The 18,441-nt window shown below is 47.5% G+C and overlaps 2 protein-coding genes across 5 annotated transcripts in view; one reads left to right on the forward strand and one right to left on the reverse strand.

Moving 5' to 3' along the window:
* SFXN2 (sideroflexin 2) overlaps positions 1 to 18,441 on the forward strand; it is a 65,205-nt gene that overhangs the window by 8,061 nt on the left and 38,703 nt on the right. Inside the window, exons 1-3 of one of the 4 annotated variants that reach the window (XM_023759824.1) lie at positions 3,758 to 4,560; positions 5,725 to 5,904; positions 6,834 to 6,945. In XM_023759824.1, coding sequence (XP_023615592.1) covers positions 6,926 to 6,945 — 20 coding nt within the window. In that variant the 5' untranslated portion in view covers positions 3,758 to 4,560; positions 5,725 to 5,904; positions 6,834 to 6,925. Of the gene's footprint in view, positions 1 to 3,757; positions 4,561 to 4,638; positions 5,905 to 6,830; positions 6,946 to 18,441 lie in introns of those variants that run through there. The other 3 variants (XM_023759823.1, XM_023759821.1, XM_023759822.1) reach the window with 3 other exon arrangements.
* ARL3 (ADP ribosylation factor like GTPase 3) overlaps positions 7,122 to 18,441 on the reverse strand; it is a gene marked incomplete at its 5' end in the record, with an annotated part of 21,775 nt that continues 10,455 nt past the window's right edge. Inside the window, 3 exons of the mRNA XM_023759846.1 lie at positions 7,122 to 7,400; positions 16,253 to 16,438; positions 18,266 to 18,316. Coding sequence (XP_023615614.1) covers positions 7,353 to 7,400; positions 16,253 to 16,438; positions 18,266 to 18,316 — 285 coding nt within the window. The remainder of the gene's footprint in view (positions 7,401 to 16,252; positions 16,439 to 18,265; positions 18,317 to 18,441) is intronic.

The following is an 18,441-nucleotide window of genomic DNA, read 5'->3' on the forward strand; positions in this document are numbered from 1 at the left end:
TGCCATTGTACGTCCGCAATCAAGATACTTCAGAGGAAATCAAAAGCACCAACGGGGAAATGAAGTGTGCACTCTCTCTTTCTCTCTCAAACACACACACAAACTTCTGCCTCCAAAATGGGTCAAGTGAAAGCTGTGGGCGTGGGCTGTGGGGGGAGGGTGGGAGGGGAGGAGGCCCAGGGCTGGGAGCAGCCTGGGTGCTGTGCCCACTCACCCTTCTGGCATAGGGGATGGTAGCAGCTGCAGGGTGGGGTGGGACGTGAGGATAAATATACACCTCCCCATGCATATGGATAATGCACACAGCTGCCCTGCCTGCTTTGCGTTCATTAGGACCAACTGTTTCAGGAGCGGTGGCAGGCGGGCGGGAGGGGGTAATGTGCCCATTCACAGACTGGGGGTAGGGGGCTGCCTGCAGCTGTGCAGACACCTCCCCCCTGCCTGGATCAGCATCCCAGCCCCTTCCTCCCTCTTTTTCTTCCTTCCAACTCACCACTCTGGCAGATCTGGGGGTCTCAGGGTGGGAAAGGGGGCTAGGGAGTTGGCTGACTCCTCACAGGAGCTGGGGGAATTGAAGGGAGAGTTGGGCTAGATTGCATCCCCTGGCCCCAGGATGGGCTGTTGCTTACAAACCAAAGCTCCTTATCGCCTTCTTTCCAAACGCCATCTGCAGCATCCAGGCAGGAAAACGTTTTGGTCCAGGGAGGCCCCATCCATGTTCACAAGCCTTAGATCAGATCTGTGCCCCCAGACAGATTCCAAGGGCGAGGGGGTGGTGTGCCAGCATGATTGTATGTGATTCTGACATCGTGGCAGCGAGTCCTAGGCTCCAACTCCCCAGAGCAGGTCACCAGGTGGGAGTGAGGACTGGGATATTGGGCGGGGCGGGAGAGGGGCGGTATTGAGAGCCAGACTGGTTGGTGTACTGGTTAGGGCCACCAAGTATGGCCGCGCAGCTTTGGCCCTACACAAGGACATGCCGCTGAGGGGCCCTCGGCTAGTGCCAAGCCTTGCACCCTGGTGTGCGCATCCTCTCCCATATGGGCCAGCGGTGGCCCAGGTGACAGGCCTGTCTAGTCTCAGGAACATGAATTAACAAGGCAAAGGAAGACTGTGGGTGGGCAGTGGCCTCGTGCGTGTGTCTGCAGTGGGCCCGTCTCTTTCCCCTGCAGTCGTCTAAGTGGGCGTCGGGCTGGATGGGGGCTGCTGAGCCCTGGGCGAGCATGGAGGCAGCTGAGCCAGGTCAGGGCCCAAAGAGCAACAGCTCTCCAGCCTCTTTGTTGTCAGGTTGGGGCTGGGACCCCCTGCCCCCTCTGCTGGTGGCCTCCAGAGCAGCAGTCACCGCTGGGCCTCTGGGGAAGGGTCTTGTGGGTCCTGAAGAGGGGGTGGCACAGAGAGGCCTCTGGCCCACCCACCTCCCTGTTTCCTGGAGCCCCTCTCCCAGCTGGTCATGGCCCTTCGTTCAGTCAAGAGGGCGTCCTGGAGAAAAACGGGCTTTCGAGTGGGCAGGCATCCCAGCCAAGCCATTGCCTAGCTGTGTGGTTCCAGGCAAGTGACTTAACCTCTGAAGGCCTTGGTTTCCTCACCTGGGAAACAGCAATAGGAATGGCTGCCTTGTAGGGCCAAGGGATCAAACCAGCCAATGACTAACAGGAGGAGCAGTTTGCTCAGCTTAGTGGCAGTCCTGCCCCCAACCCTTCTAGCTTTCAGCTTCAGGTAGGCAAGCAAGTTCTCCTTCAACCTGCCCCTCCTTGACTCGGCTGCTGCAGTTCTGCCATTAATATTTCATTTCTGTCGCGGAGGCTTTTTGTCCTTGGGACGCTGCTACTCACTCTGGGAACAGAAACCTCTCCATGTCCCTTTGGGCAGGAGGGTTCCTTAGCCCCTTTTCTGGCCTTAGAAGCCTAAAGGGAAAAGGGAACCATGCTGTGAACTTGGAGCCCCGTAGTCAAACAGGCTTGGGTTCAAATCCCGGCTCTGCCTTGCTCTTCCTGTGTGATCTTGAGCACGTGAGTCAAATTCAGTGAGCCCTAGCTCCAAACTGTGGGTGATACGACCTGCAGTTAATAGTGTTGCAAGGATTAAATGCTGTGAAGTACCTGCCACAAGTGGGTGCCCCCTTAACAACCTGCCCTGGTCTGACTGACCCTGGGGGGTTGGTCAGATCTCCACATGCTCATGTGTGTGGCTGGTTGTGGACACATACACACACACACACACACACACACACACCCCTGACAGTGCTGGACCAGCAGATCCACTGCAGGGAGTGGGAGCTCTCTTTCCCTCCTCCCTGCCCAGCTCCTGCAGTGTTGGAAAAGGAAATTACTGAACAGATTGCAATTAAGGGGGGAAAAGAGGGAGAGGGAGACAGAGGCCCTAAAATGCAGCTTGACTGAGCGCTAAACTGTGTTTTTGCCCGGAGCCAATCAGAAGCCTCTGACAAGAGCATGTTCCCACTTACAAATCTAATTGCAGGAGGTGTGGCTGGGGTGGACCTGGGAGCCCCGGTGAGGAGGGGGCTGCCAGCATCTCCAGGAAGGCTGCCGGCTGCTTGCTTGTTGCCTGGAAAGTTCGCCAAGTGGAGGGGCCAGGTGGCAGGGCAGAGGTCTTGGGGGTCTGGGAAGGCCTGGATTCAGAATTTCCCCCAGTTATAATAGTTACCGATGACTTGGCATCGCCTACACACTGGACATCCAAACTTCCACTAATCCTTTCTGAGAATGCCATGCGGCAGATGACTATTACCTCACTTTACAGATAAGAAACAGAGGCACAGAGTGTCCCTACTGCAGGCTGACTATTGCCCAAGGTCTAGGTATTTTATTGACATTTTATCTCCTTTCAATCTCCCTATAATTTTAATCCCATTCCACAGGGGAAGAGGCAAGACTCCGAGAGAGTAGCCAACTTGTCCAAGATCACAGAGCTGATTTATAGATGACTCCAGAGAACACACTTAAATTGTCCCAGAGCCAGGCATTCTGGATAGAGTTACTAGATTTAGCAAAATAACAAAAACCAAAAACCGCGATGGCCAGTGAAAATTTGAATTTCAGATAAACAATTACTTTTTTTTAGTATTATAAGTATGTCCTAAATATTGCATGGGATATACTTACACTAAAAATGATTCCTTGTTTATTTGAAATTTAACCGAATGTCCTGCCATTTATCTGGCAACACTAGACCTCTCTCCTTCTGCCTCAAGCTCCCCTCTATTTTGCCAGCAGTTTTCCTTTAAAGGGGCCCCTTCCAGAGCCATGCTGGTGTCTCCAGACCGAGGAAGCGAGGCTGCCAAAGGGGAAAGTAAGCTCCTCTGCTCTAGAGGGCAGAGCCCTGGGCCAGTGCCCACTCTGCCACCTCCTGTGTGACTTTGGGCAAGTCTATCCCCCTCTCTGAACTCTCTCGAAAAGGAAGACCCAGGATCAGATAGTTGCAAACATCCTTGTCAGCCCTAACTTTCCTAATGTCTTCACCCCTTTTTCCGTCTGTGCAAAGGATGGTACGAAATACATGGTTGTGGCCTGGCTGGTGTGGCTCGGTGGTTGAGTGTCAACCTATGATCCAGGAGGTCATGGGTTTGATTTCCGGTACGGGCGTGTGCGCTGCGGGCTCGATCCCCACTTTGGGGCATGCATGAGGCAGCCCATCAACGATCCTCTCTCATCATTGATGTTTCTATCTCTCTCCCTCTTGCTTTCTCTCTGAAATCAATAAAAATATATTTTAAAATAAACAAACAAACAAACAAACAAACAGTTGTGCTGTGAGGACAGAAGTTACCCAACACCTGGGACAGAAATGCCCAGGGAGCAGTGCTGGTCAGAGGAGACCCATGGTGTGGGCTTAGAAGGCTAGGGGCTCAGGCTACTGGGAAATGGGCTGTTACTGTCTTTAGCTCCCAGAGGTGGCAGCTTGCTGTAGCCTTCAGACCTGGGTTCCAGGCCCCTCCTGCACTAACAGCTCTGTGATCTTGGGTAAAACCCTTCACCCAGGCAAGGGCCCCAGTTTCCGCCACTGTAAAGTAGGCCTAGTGCTGCCCCGCGATGTATGCAGAGTGCCTGGTAGGTGGGAGGAGCTTACTAAGCGGTTATTTTTATTTTTGTTATTGGTGGTGTTAATATTACATCCTTCTGGAAAAAAAAAAAGCACCTTGAGGAATGCTAACCTCTGAAATAACAAACAGATTTCAGGCCCTCTCTGAGCTTCAGCAAAGAACACAACACATTCCAGGCGGCCTTCATTTCAGCTAAATTTTATTTGTTGGATTTTTGACAGACATCTAAATTATACAGTGGGTTTTCCACATGACCAAATACCACGTCCATTTCTTTATCATTTTCAAAAGGGACTATATAAAAAGAAACTTTCGATGGATCAGACTGAACCCTGAAACCACATGGAGTGCAGAGCTAAAAATAAAAGGAAGAACTTGCCCCCGAGAAGGAAAGAGAAATCAAAGCAAACTCTGACGGGAATCAAGGGACGAGCCCCGGAGAGGCTGACATGGTGTCACCCTCCAGGGCAGGTCCGGATAAGGAGCGGCCCACAGTGAGGGTGAGGCACCGAGTGACACAAAAATAGCCGCCGCTTTAGCCCAGAGGGGAATAAAGAAATTTGTCAAAAGCCCGGATAGAGAGGAGAGGAGGGAGGGAGGGGGCAGGACTGTGTCCTTCCAGCAGTCTCAGGACCTGTGGACTTCTTTCTCCCCGCACATGTGTACCCACCGGCATAATCGCTGACTTTCAGCTTTGCGCCCGCCCGACATGTTCCCTGGCTCAGCCCACATCAATGACACCCTTGTTTCCATAGTAACCAGGGGAGAGTGAAGGGGAAAGGGTGTGTTGCACTGGGCTCGGGGATCCAGCCAGGAGGAGCTGCACAGGGAAGGTCAGTAGGAGGGGAAGGGAGTTTTTCTCACAACTGGTCTGAGCACACATCCTGGGGCCCCCGTCCCGGGCCTTGGTGCCCCCCAGCCCTCTCCCCCGCACATTCAGATGCAGAGGTGCACAGAGCAAGTCTCACCCAGACACACTAGGGGCGGGAGGATGGGAGACCGGGTATCCCCTTTCTAGTTTCAAATTCTATCTTCTGGTCATGGCCCCGGGGGTGGGAGTGGGGCTGGGGAGAGGAAAGGGGACTTTAGGAGTATTTTGTTTTTACAAATGGGAGCTTTTAAAGTCTGCGTTTTTCAGGCATCTCTCATCTACCCCATGAGCCCCCAGGAGGGTCCAGCAGGGTTCAAAGGGAAGATGAAAGCTTGTGACATCTACCATGTCACTCTGTCTTTAGCTGAAAAGCAAATGTGAAGGTTCACAGAGGCTGTTATCAGAGGAGGGGAGTGGCTTCTGCCTGCTGGCCCAGGCCTGGGGAGGACTCTTGCAAAGAGTTCCCTAAGTTGGTGGCAAAAGAACCAAAGTATTTTACAGACTATCCACTGCCAACGTTCCTATCACATTGTTCCAAAATCACAGACCTCAAAGCAGGCCGCTGCCCTTCAGCTCGCATCCCTGGTGCCCTATTTGGAGGGAAAACCCATTTTCAAGCCCTAGAGCCACATTTCCAGCTGGATGGCAGGGGGATTTTGGTTTCTTGCGATTCTGTTTTCCTTTGTTCAAAGTGGGAGAGGCCCTGGGGGAGACAAGGAAGCCAGAGGAGGAGGTAGCAGGAAGCAGGTAGCTCAGTGGTTTGGAAAACCCTCACCTCCTTTTGTTTTACAAGCCCTTACAGGTCTGCCCACAGCACCCCCGGCGCAGCTTTTCATGTTGGCAGGAATGACTTCCAGCCCAGCACGCCGTTGAGGCTGCACAGGCTTCAGCTTCACCTGCACAACTTTGTCCAGAAAAGCTGGGCACAGACGGCCGGGGCTGGAGTGGCCCCCCCCTCTGCTCACAGGCCTGAGTGGGTTTGGGAAGGGCCACCTCCTGGGATGAGAAGGCAGCTGGCCTCCTGAGGCCCACCAGCCAGCCACTGGACAGTCTCTTATTCATTCTCTGAAAACCCCTCGGCTCAGGCACCAGAACAGAGTTCAATTCAGGAGCTGGGTGATGCTCTGGCCAGCTTTCAGGCTTGAAGCTAGGGATTTCTTAAGACTCAGGAAAACAAGCTCTTTTTGCAACACGGGGCGGGAGAAGTCTCCTTCCAGTCCTCTCCAATCAATCAACAGAGGACACATTTTGCTGGAGAGAGGCAGGGGAGATGGGCAGCTGGGGTGACTCTGGCTTCCCTGGGAGTGGCCCCTGCAATCACACACCTTCTTCCCAGCAGCAAACCCTCTCCGCCTATGAGCTTCCCACACCCCCAAGTTGCCAGCATTGTAAAAATTGATCTTGAAAAAATCGATCTGCCTGCCTTTTCTCAGTGGAGCAGGTTCATGGGTAAGCTGCATTTATTTTAAAAATCTGATAGCAACGGCCTATTGTGATCATTTAAACACAGAATTCTTTGAGCTTTAGAAATCCCTTCTATAGGACTGCCGCGCAGAAGCCAGCTAATCTCAGTCGGCTGCTCCCTGCTCCACTGAACTGGAGAAAGCCTGTTTACGCTGGCCCGAGCCCTCCGTGTGAGGGCTTCCTAAGGACCTTGTAATTTTTCTGGAATTAAACCTCCCACCTCTCCTGACATTCCAGATGTCATTATAGTCAAAAGTCATAAGAATTTGCTTCCCGGTATAGCTGGCTGGGGGGTTGGGATGGGCCATGTTTATGTGGTGACTTGTTTGCAAGAAAGGATTTTTTTTCCTCTCCAAAGGGTGAGGATTACACACACAGTCTCCTACCTGCATGACAAGATGGTTTAATCATCTGCTCTTCCTCCCTTCCCCCCAGCAGCTTCCCTCCGGACGGAATGCAGCCCTGGCTCAGTTGGTGATGGTAAAAATCACTGACCAGCACCAGCAAACACTGTCTGTGCTTCCAAAACCATGGGGAGAGCAAGGGACAGGTCAGTAAATAAATGAACGCAGCATAAGCTGCTTCTTTCTCTTTCTCTTTTCTTTTTTTTGAAAGAAGAAAAAAAAAAAGCCCACTGGAATTGTCTGAACTGCAATGCAATCTCTTGCTCATTTAAAAGATCTCATTTTCTAATCATGTGCTTTGAGACATTTAATACTATTTCAATTATGCAGAGGAAATAATATAATTCCTTTATTTGAAAAATGATACTGAACCTCAGAGATCAGTTAAATCTACTGCTGGAATAGGGATTCTTTTTAAACTGTGTTGTACCCTCTCTTCAAACAGCTGTAGCTGTACACAGATGGAGAAACATTTGGTCAGAAAGCAGCAAATTAGTGTTTTTCAGGACAGAATTCAGCTCCCGAAGCTCCTGCATCTCCATTCGTCTAGATTTTATTTCTTCTTTGCAATGACATTTTTGCAGACCCAGTTCATGCCGTCCTTTGAGGGAAATGGGCAGAGAAAGGCAGTGTTAGTTATAAGAAAGACACTATACACGCAAGCCCAGGAGGGGGGGAGGGGGGGTGTGGGCCTCCCCTCCCCTACCACTAGCTCCAGGGAGTCTGTCCCAGGGGCCCACCTGGGTGACCAGGGGTAGTGACCTCGTGGGGAGGCCTCTGAGAGCACAGGAGGGAGACAGGAGTGGGAGTGCCCAGTGTCTGAACTTGAGATGGGTTCTCAGGAACTCCCTCTGAAAAAATAAACACATCTGCTTGGACCCCAGGCCTGATTGAGGCGCTATCAGGAAAGATTCCAGCCCTTTTTGGCTTTTTCTAAAAGCTGACCTTTGCTAGGGCATTCCATTCAATAAGCCACCCTTCTGGTGCCCGGTGTGTTTACAGTGTGGCAGTGTACACGGGTTAAATTAAATTTCTTTTTGGAAAAACAAACCAAATGCAGTGTGTGTTACTAGACACACACGAGGGCAATGTGCATTTATTTCTCTTCGTGCAGCTCTCCAGATAGGTTTAGAGAGTCCGGGCCTGATTCTTGTAGCTGTAAGTACCACCAAGCTGAGGGACTGGGGAGAAGGTGCCCTTAAAGGCACAGTGACCTTGAAAGTGTCCTCTCTTAGGCTGGAGAGGGACAGAGGTAAAAACCACACAATGCCTACAGCCACCTGGCAGGTGGCATGCTTTCTCCTGGATGCCAGACCTGCCGGAGATGACCTCCTTTTCAACCCACTTTGGAGCCACCCCTCAATACTCTCCCTTCCCCTAGAGCAGTGGTTCTCAACCTTGGCTGCACATTAGAATCACCTGGGAATCTTTTTAAAATCCTGATTTCTGGGCCTCATCCTCCGGAAGTTCTGTTTCTTTGTTACTAATGTTGTGGCCCCACCCCATAACAAAGAAACAGAATTTCCGGAGGATGAGGCCCAGAAATCAGGAGTTTAAAAGGTTCCCAGGTGATTCTAATGTGCAGCCAAGCTTGAGAACCACTGCACTAGAGTCTCTCCGACCTTCAGGGGTGTGCAGAGTTCCTTTGGAGGCTCAGAACAAAATCAAAGCAGGATCCTGCACAAATCCCCTCCCCCCACTCCCCCCGAGCCTGCAATACATGCTTGCTGAGGTCCCAGTCACATGTGCACATCTCAGGGCATACATGACACGCAGAGCCCTGCATTTCCTGTGACCACGGCGCTAGTGGTTGAACCTGAACAGCTGAGCCAGCTTAAAGTAATAAATATCAGCTGACACCTTTGGGCATTCGGAGCATTAATCCCATGAACAATACATCACTGCAAAACAACCAGCAGGCACCCTATCTCCTGGCTAATCTGACCATCACCTGAATTTACAGTGATTAAAACTCTGCCAGTTGCCATCAGAACGCCTGGGTAGGAGAACCAGATGATCTGATGGCTGTTCCAGAGCAGACTTTAGGGCATCTGCCAGGATGAGGCTGGCCTCAGCCGAAAGCCTGAAGGTGGACAGCACCTGGCAGCAGGGGGACAAGGGAGGCGGGATGCCAAGGTGGGAGAAAGGTGGCCTCCAAATACATCTCCAATTACAACTGGGTCAGCTACCGACTTCAAAAGCTGAGGCCAATTTTAAGACCATTTTATGAAAAGGATTAATTTAAAGAGAAGCATGTTTAATTTTAGTAGCTAATTGGTTTCCAGGAAAAAAATGATCACCTGCCAGGAGACAGAAAAGATTTTACAAATAAAAGAGGGATGAATAAGATAACCATCTTCTCTTTGCTTCCCAAGCTGAATAGCTCAGCACTTATGTAGCACTTTCCATCTTCAGAAACCTGCACAAACACTATCAAAGGTACGCACCTCAATATTTTCTCCTCTATGGAGACTTGCGGTATTTTATCAAATCATCTCAGAGAAATCAAGTGTTCCCACACTATGTGAATACCGGCTTCCCCCCTTGTTTTATGGCTGATTTCAGGGGGGTTGTTCTTTTTATTATATGTAACTAACTAAACATGAATACAGTCAAAGAGATAGAAAAAATATTTACTCAGCTGCAGGAACCCGAAGCAGAATGTGGAGGGTGAGGGGCAGCTTTCTTTTTGGTGTCTGTTATGGAGGCCGAGGGGATTTAAATGCGGGAGCCCTGCTGGGGAGCCATGTGCTCCAGATGTCTGTGAGGCCAGCGGTGGCAAAGCCCTTTCAGCCACAGTCCTGCCAACAGAGGGCGCTCAGAGGTCAGTACCCACCAGCTATGCTGCTGGTCCCTGAGCCTCTGCAGCTGCCCCCAGCAGTCTGGAGTGTGGGAAGCACAGGGAGATTTAAAAGGGGCCAAGCCCTGTGGCTGCTCTGCCCTGATTGGGAGTGTTTGGGGTTTGGGGAGTTGTACCTTTCCTGTCATTACCTGAGGAGAAAGAGAGCTGGAGGTGAGGGGCTGTTGGGGAGGCACTAGTCAATGGGGATAATACCTCTCCACTCAAATCAGGACAAGCTGTGTCAAGTTGCCCACGGAAAAGGAAAGATAATATGTTGTCCAAGATCCTTGAGGGGAGGGTCCAAGTCAGACTGGCTTGAGGTTGTGTTTACAGAACCTAGCATGGTGTCTGGCCTACAGTACTTAACTTATATCTTTTTAATTAACCCTGTAACACCCTGTGAAGTAGGGACTATAATTTCCACATTACAAATGGGAGCACAACACAGTGTGTGGCAGAGGCGGGCTGGGAACCCGCTCTCTAGCTCCAGCACCCACACTCTAACCATTTACCGGTTCTCAATGAGTGCCGGCAAGTACTGGAGGGAGGAGCTCTGCCTCAAGCTTATGGAGAAGCTGGGAGTCACCCTAAAGCTGGGAAAGAGCAATGCTAGTTATTTCTGCGTTAGGACCTCCGACTAAAGGGGCATGAGACTGGGGTAGCCCAGGCCAGGTTCCTGCAGAGCCTGGCTGCAGCTCTGACGATGCCAGAGGCTGTTTTGGCCACTCAGCTCTCAGGATTCCCGGGCTGCCCGGTATCTCTGTGTGGAAGCTGCATGTTTACCTTGCTGCACATCCTAGCATAGCAACTCTCCACCAAGACCACCACCTTCAATGGAAATAGTAACATTTAAAGACAACATCATAGCAAGAAGCAGAACCTTCTGCTTCTCAAGTTTAAATTAGTGCTCCACATCACTCTTGCCTTAATTTGGTAAAGCTTTGTTTTTTTTTCAAAACAGACGACTGAGAAAAAGTGATCAGTTACTTGAAGTAGGTTACTGCTCTGCTTCCAAAGAAGGAAATGAACTCATAAGTTTGTTTAATGGTTGAACCTTTATTGTTAAAAACTGGTTTGACCAAATTTCTGCACATTTGATCTTCATCACGGGGATGACAATATTATGGCGTGAGTAGTCCTCCCCTTCCTTCCTCTACCACACCTCCTTCTGGCCAATCTTGCTGAAACTGAATTTAAATTGATTAGCTTTAATTCAATAATAGAGACTAAAGTGAGGCACTGAACCTCAAATACTGAGCTTTGTTTGGCCTTGTGGAGAGGAAATAAATTTTGCTATGTCATGAGATTATCCCCTAATATGACCATTGGGGAAAATATAAGGCTGCCCTAACCACAGGGGTGGAAACCTACTCATCACAGATCTCAGTGGTCCAGCATTAAAGGCATGATGCCTCTTTCTATGGAAGGGTGGACTCTGGCTGCAATGCTCCCTTTAATTTGATCACCCTACAATGCATCCATCACTGCTCAATGGTTGGAAGGAAGCAGTGGCCGCCATGGTTGGGTGGGCCTGGTTTTTTATGCCATGAGGACTACATGCCACATCAGTAATTGCTTTAAGAGGAGGAGGAGCTCAGGCCCTCGCTGAGCAATGCAGCCTATCCCATTGTGTCACCAGGCCCCCAGGGTCAAGGAGCAGCTGGATGCTGCATACATAAAATATTGCTTGCTATTAATATTTTTTCTGGTGACAAAGGGCACTGCACCAGAGAGGTAGCAAAATCGGATGTCCTGAGCTTGCTTTCTTGGTCTAAAGAGAGGTTTGAAATTTTAAAAATAAACCTGAGGTCTGACTTGCAGATAAGCAGTTCCATGTACACTTGGAGTAAAAAATAACTGATGCCAGGCCTTGAAAGAAGGGTAAATGTCATATTTAAAAATACCAAATTCTATTGGTATATTAAGGGAAAAGCCCCCTAGACCAAGGAAAAAGGAAAAAAAAACCAAGGAGCTGGGCTAGGAAACGTGTAATGTTCACGTGGGAGGTGCACAGCTCACACACCAGGGCTCCGACTGCTAGTGGTCCTTTCTAGGTGAGACACTAAGCCGGACCATTACTCCTGTTTAGAGAAGGAAGGAAGACGGGGAACGTGGGAGAGATGTGAAAAGAAAATGTGAGCATGAGGTGGGGGCATGGAGAGGAATACCCAAGAGAACTTTCTGCTCAGCTATGGTGGAGGCAGGTCTCTGTTATGACGAAGGCTAGAGACCAGCTTGAAACTGCTGATCTCTGCACTGAAAGGAAATTCTCTTCCAGTACAATTTTAATCACACACACACACACACACACACACACACACACACACGATGTTTTAGAGAGAAAATGTCTTCAAACACCTGACACTGCAGCAGTAAAGGACAGCACGGTGGTCTGGGTTAAATTCAGATGTGTAGGTGGAAGAGGTTGCTTTCTTGCTACCTTTCTCTGGCTCTAAGCCAAGTCCTTGGTTCACTGTTTCTAGACACCCAGGGAAAAGGAGTCCCAGGGCTCAAAGTCCTACACGAGGAGAGGCCCTAGCAACATGGCCCAGCCCAGGGCGCAGAGGGAGACTGCCTTCAGGTGTGAGGCAGCCTGGCTCAGGGGCCGCAGGCGTCCCCTCCCAGACATTGTTCAGTTTCTCCCCTTCCTGCCTGCATCTACGTGACATAACTGGGTCTCTTCTGATCGCTCCTCTGGACTCTGGGCCCCTCAGCAGGCAGGGTTTCCAAGATTGATGTTCTCCTTCAGCTGCTAGTGCCCTTTACCTATGCTCTCCTCTGGACGTTTCTCATGAAAACCTGCTTTAATTACACCATGGGCTGGCCTCCTGGTCACCATCCATCAGGCTAAGAAAGACCTGTTCTGAACTCTCCTGAAGCCTCAGAAGTCCATCTCCACACCCAGGACAGGGGCGGCTGAACAACATATGGGACTGCCTGTCCTTGTCAAGACTGCACATATTTGTCATCAGAACATCAGGTAGAACAAGAATCTGAAATCCATCCCAGGAATCACTCACTTCCATAACCTTAAATCATGTGTTTAAGCTGCTCGGCTAAGAAGTGATACACCTGCCCGATGAGTCCAGAAGGTGTAGCTTACCATCTAGTGGATCTGTGGTTGTTCCCCTGGCTTGCTCACTCGAGGGTGTTATTTTATCAGTAAAAATCCAGAGGTTTTTTTGTTTGGTTTTTTAACCTTTGTACATTTTTCCTTTTAGGGTCTTTAGAGCTATGGTGCCAGATGTTATTTGAATGTCTGAACATTTTAGTAGCTCTGCCCATTATTGACCGGCTCTCATGGGGCAGCAGGACAGGAGGAAGGAGGGAAGATGCAATAAGAATTTAGGGAATTTTAGTAATTACTACACAGTATCCATGTCTGAAAGTGATCTTATGGACATTTTTCCAGCGAGGTCTTTCCTTTTTTAGGAATACTGAAACCCTAGCAAATAAGAATCATTAAAGGCCTGCACTTGCATTAGGCAACGCAGGAAAGCAATTCCTCCTGAGTGACTCTTTAAAGTAAAAACCACGACACTGGCTGAGTGGACAAGAGCTTAGGTCACAGGCGTTACCTGGGGGAGGGACATGGCCAGTGGGTGCCTCACAATGAAATGCTTCCACAGAAAACTCCACAACCTTTCTGCAGTCCCCAAAGGTTACCATTAAAGGACAATAGACAGCAGATTCCCTTCTTAATTAACATTTTTATTAAATAACTCATTTCAAATAATGGTTAAACTCTCTAAATTTATATCATTCTATTAACCATAATCTAATCTCATTAACCTTGAAATCCCAGTCTTAACTACCCAATTCTATACACCATGGTACTATCTACTAAACTAATTAAGTGACCTTCAAACTATTTCTCCTCCATATAAAATCATTATATATATATATATATATATATGCTCACAGTTCTTTGTTAGATTTTTCTTGACATAATTTCCTGTGAATCTGGTTGCTGAAGGTCTTTGATGTAAGAAGAACTTTAACAAAAACAAACCATACATGGTTGTCTCACTTGGTTTAAACTGACTGATTTTAAAGCCTTCCCCGACTCTGTCTGATAGCTCACTGATGCTTTTTTGGTCTAAAGATCCTGTGACTTAAAGGGAACGCCACTTCTATGGTGGTTACACAGCCAAGAACAAGAGCTCTATCTCTGTAACCTCCCCTGACAGGTTGGGGTGTGGTGGGTGGGGCTGGGAGGACAATGACTAGAGCTCCCTCCCAATCTCCAGGCTCTGAGGAAGCACCCTTGACTTGAATGCCATTACTCAAAATGCTGATTTTAGATAACTCTAGTCCCTGCTTAAGGCTGGCTGAAGAAACAAGGACCTTACTGTTAATTCCGGCTTTGCTTTTTCTTCCTTTCAACACTCTGACCAAGTGAAAAAAGATTAGGGGCTGCCACTTTCTTAGCAGTAGGCACACAAAATGTGTTTATTTTCTCTAGTCCCACCTTTAGAGCCCCCGACCTTGAGATGTTCTCTCTATATTTGTGTTTGAGGCCATTTAGACAGGCAGAGTTCTCTTGCTGAAGTGGTTTGTATAAACACAAGAAGGCTTCATCCAAACCCAAATCACTCTAGGCCTCATGAAGGCCATCTTATGCACAATCAAGGGAAATACCTTAGGCTAAACTTGATTTTTTTTTTTTAAGTGAGAAGCTAAATAAAAGGATTTGAGTTTACCTATTAAAAAACATCCTGGGGCCCTAGCCCGTTTGGCTTAGTGGATAGAGCATTGGCCTGCAGACTGAAGGGTCCTGGATTCGATTCCGGTCAAGGGCACATGCCCAGGTTGCAGGTTCGATTCCCCGGTAGGGGGCGTGCAGGAGGCAGCCAATCAATGATTCTCTCTCATCATTGATGTTTTTTTCTCTCTCTCCCTCTTCCTTCCTCTCTCAAATAAAATAAATAAATAAATAAATAAATAACATCTTGGGGTGTAGTATACTTGTTGGACCAGCCTAAATTAAGCTGGAAAAATGCAGTTAATTCAAAACTGAATAGATCTATAATCACATATGTGATTATAATTTTAAAGAGGAGACTTGAGAATAAAACTATTAATGATAGTTCCTTTGTCAAGTGGGATTAGGGGAGAGGAAAAAACTTTACAGTTTTAAATTTTATATACTTTTATATGATTAATAATGAGAATATATTACTTTTATAACCAGAGTCTAGGAAGGAAGGAAGGAAATAAGACTTAATATCCCCCCTCCCTAAACTAAAACCTCACAGAGAGACTCACAGAGCTCCAGCATCCATTTTGGGGAGGTAGCTAAGCTCATCTCTGGCTATTTTAGAGCCCCCACTACACACACACACACACACACACACACACAGAGGGTGTGGGTATTAAGGACGGTAGAGGAGAGGGTGCTTGTCTTGTGCTGACTGGTCTATTCTCAGATCTAAAGGCCAAGCACAGAAACAGGCCCTGGTTGTTCATATAACAAAAAGAGAAAAACCAAGCAACAAACAGATGGAACAAGTGAGATAACTCTAGGACGTGACTATTTTCTTGAAATAAAAGCAGTCAGGCAGTTTTAAGACAATCAATGTCAAATGTTTTTGGAGAGAGAGAAGGAGAGTATTAGAAAGGAAATGGAAAGAGGCTGCTGGACAATTGAGAAGTTGCAGGCTCATACCCCAACACACCAAGTTCAGAGAAAAGCAAACTGGTCATGCCATTAGACACACACGCCATATGGCAACGAGGGAAGATACCACTGCTTTAGATGTTGCTAATCCCCCACAGCATCCCGGAGCAGTACTGCCCGATTCTCACCTCATAGTGTCACTTCCCCGGCAGGTCCACCAGATGTCTAAAGTGAGGCATGTGGGCATGCTGGGGCTTTGGAATAAAGAATCCTAGAGTGCTGACTCCAAGTGTCACCTGGTTTGCGTCTGCTTGGTAGGAAGCATCAGAGCTGAACCTCTTCATCATTCTTTGAGGATATAGCCTCTCAGTTAATATCAAGTGAGGGGAGCCTGCTCTTCTGGTATGTAGTGCCTCAGTATAAAGCACGAGGCCCTCTGTGAGCAGAAGCCTACCAGTGGGAAACCAAACTGAAGTAGCAGGAAACAGACACCAACCCCGAAGGCAGTGAAGACAGCCAACAGAAAACAAAACAGAACACTTCTACAGGATAACCAGTGTGCATAATTGTTGATGGCTCTGTTACCTTGGCCACAACATGAGACACAACACAAAAACCCCAACCAAATCATCAAAGAATCCTAGAGTTAGAAAGCATCCTCTATGTCAGCGGTCGCCAACCTTTCGGTCCTCACGGACCACCAGTGGGTGACCGCTGCTCTAAGTCTTCTGTTCTGACCTCCTACCTAATAGAGTAGTTTGTTGCTTGTGTGGGGTGGGTTTGTCTTTCCTAGAAAAGTTATTGATGTCACATTGGCTGCTAAGTAGAAAAGAACTAATCTCTTCATGCCCTTCACATCCTGGATTGTTCATCTACCAATTAAAGGCTATTTGTTTCATATCTTTCCTATCTAGATCAGCCCAGCCAATGAGACAGACTACCTTGGTTGGCTGTCATGTTGCCAGGTGACCAAGCCTCCAGGTAATCTCACCTGAATGCCCTCTCCTGTGAGAGCTGAGCAAGACTGGATCTGCCAGACTCGGTCACGGATGGTGTGCAGGTTCAGTCCTTCTGCAATTTCAGAGGCAGGGGCTGCCGTGAGCAAATCCTGCTTATTAGCAAAGATGAGCACTGGAACACAACTTAGCTTTTCTTCCTCCAGTAATTCAGCTAGTTCCTGGATCATTTTGAGAATGGATGGGGAGGGAAGGATGAAAGCTATGATATTTAACCATTAACTTCTAGCTAGAAAAAAATAAAACAGTTAAGCTGATCAACCAGCAACTTTCAAGGGCAGTGGTTCTCAAACTTGAGCCTATGAAAGACTCCCCTGACAGACTGCTGGGCCTACCAGAGAGGCTGACTTTGGGAAGTCTGAGCGAGAGCCCAGGAATCTACATTTTATCTATTTACTTATTTAGGAATCCGCATTTTACTAGCTCCCCTCTAGTAGTTCTGCTATAGGGATTCATAGATCATACTTTGAGAAACACAGTTCAAGGGAGAACACAAGTTGTGATTAGAAATTTAAAATTTAGCCAAGGCTGTTATCTGAAAATAACTTTCAGTGTATATGTGCGTGTGTGTATGTGTGTGTGTGTATTTATTTAAATGCGCAAAATTTGTGCATGGGTAGGGTCCCTAGGCCAGGCCGGTGATTAGGGCCAATCGAGGCCTTCTGGCTGCCGGCCAGGGCCTTCCTTCATTCCACGCTGCCCCCTGGTGGTCAGTGCATGTCATAGCGAGCGGTTGAACTCCCGAGGGGACAATTTGCATATCAGCCTTTTATTATATAGGATAAATTGAAAATGACAATTGCTTTAAAGACTATAATTCTGTTTCATATTAGCCTTTTATTATATAGAATAAATTGAAAATGACAATTGCTTTAAAGACTATAATTCTGTTTCATCAATCTTTACCTCCAAAACATGTCCATGCATTACACTTCATCGAACCCATATCCTAAAATAACTGTATTAGTCCATCTGGCAAGGTCTCTGATTTTTAGGCTATCAGTTGGGGTCTACCCTGTTATGTTGATTCTGTCTGCAATAAGTATAGGAGAGGGTGTGTACGTACCTAAATATGAGGACCCACCTCTCCCATTAAATCCACGTTTTAACCCTATGTAAGACACTTGTGCTGCCAAAGAGAACTGGAGGGTTCAAGAGGTGTCATAGTTATATGACACCCTTCACCTTCAAGCTCACATGAAGTGATGATCCAGAAATCATCAAGGTATAGAAGGGTTATCTCCAAGAGTCTGGAGAGTTCTCAAACTAATTTCCAGGAAAAAGGAACATAAACAGGGGGACGGCTACCTTTGGAAGGCCACCAGTGGTAGTTTAGGACACAAGCCAAGGACTCTGCAATAAAATGTAATCATGCTTCTCCAAAGAGGTCCACTCTACCCCTTGCTTCTTATCAGTGTACTCAGTAAAATGGTCTGTCCCCACCGCTTCTCTGTTTAAAACTGTGTATACAAATTGCACTGTGTAATCATGTTGACATGTAGTCTGCATTTGAAGCCATTTTGGGGTTCAAAGATACCTATCTTTTGGCTTGGAAACAAGAGCAGCTTCGTCTTGGCTTACACATTTCTTCCATCCCTTTGAATTTGTTAGTTGCCCTTGGATCAATTAAGTTGATATTGAAAAATGTACACAGACATAATAAGTGAATTGTTCTTCTGGGTTCATTTCTATGTGGAATGAGAAGAAACCTGAAGAGCTTTTGGGCATGCTGGTAAATTCCATTTTCTTATAACTTGTTTATTCAATTTGATTTAAACTAAAAGGCTTTAATCAAAAAAACTGTTTAAAGGATTCTGAACTAAGTTCTTTTTAGCCAACTGGTATTTTTGCCTGCTTGCCAGAGTGACTGTCTTGTTTAAACTGCAAAGGTTAAACAAAAAAAAATCTCTCTCACTGTCATACATTTACAAGGCAGATTAATGAATACCCAGTTATTTGGGAAATAGATCAACAGAAGAATTATTTACCTGGCCCGTCTCTTCAAATCTTTTTCTGTCTGCACTGTCAATTACATATATCTGTAAAGTAAAAGAAGAGGTTATCTCAATAGCAGATATGTAAAATACAGGGCACCTTTATGGAAAGAACAGGTGTTCCTGTCAGCTAATTTCACATTAGTATAGCATATAGAAATTGAGCTGGT

This window comes from Myotis lucifugus, unplaced genomic scaffold (assembly GCF_000147115.1).
Source record: "Myotis lucifugus unplaced genomic scaffold, Myoluc2.0 scaffold_162, whole genome shotgun sequence".
NCBI classification, from domain to species: domain Eukaryota; kingdom Metazoa; phylum Chordata; class Mammalia; order Chiroptera; family Vespertilionidae; genus Myotis; species Myotis lucifugus.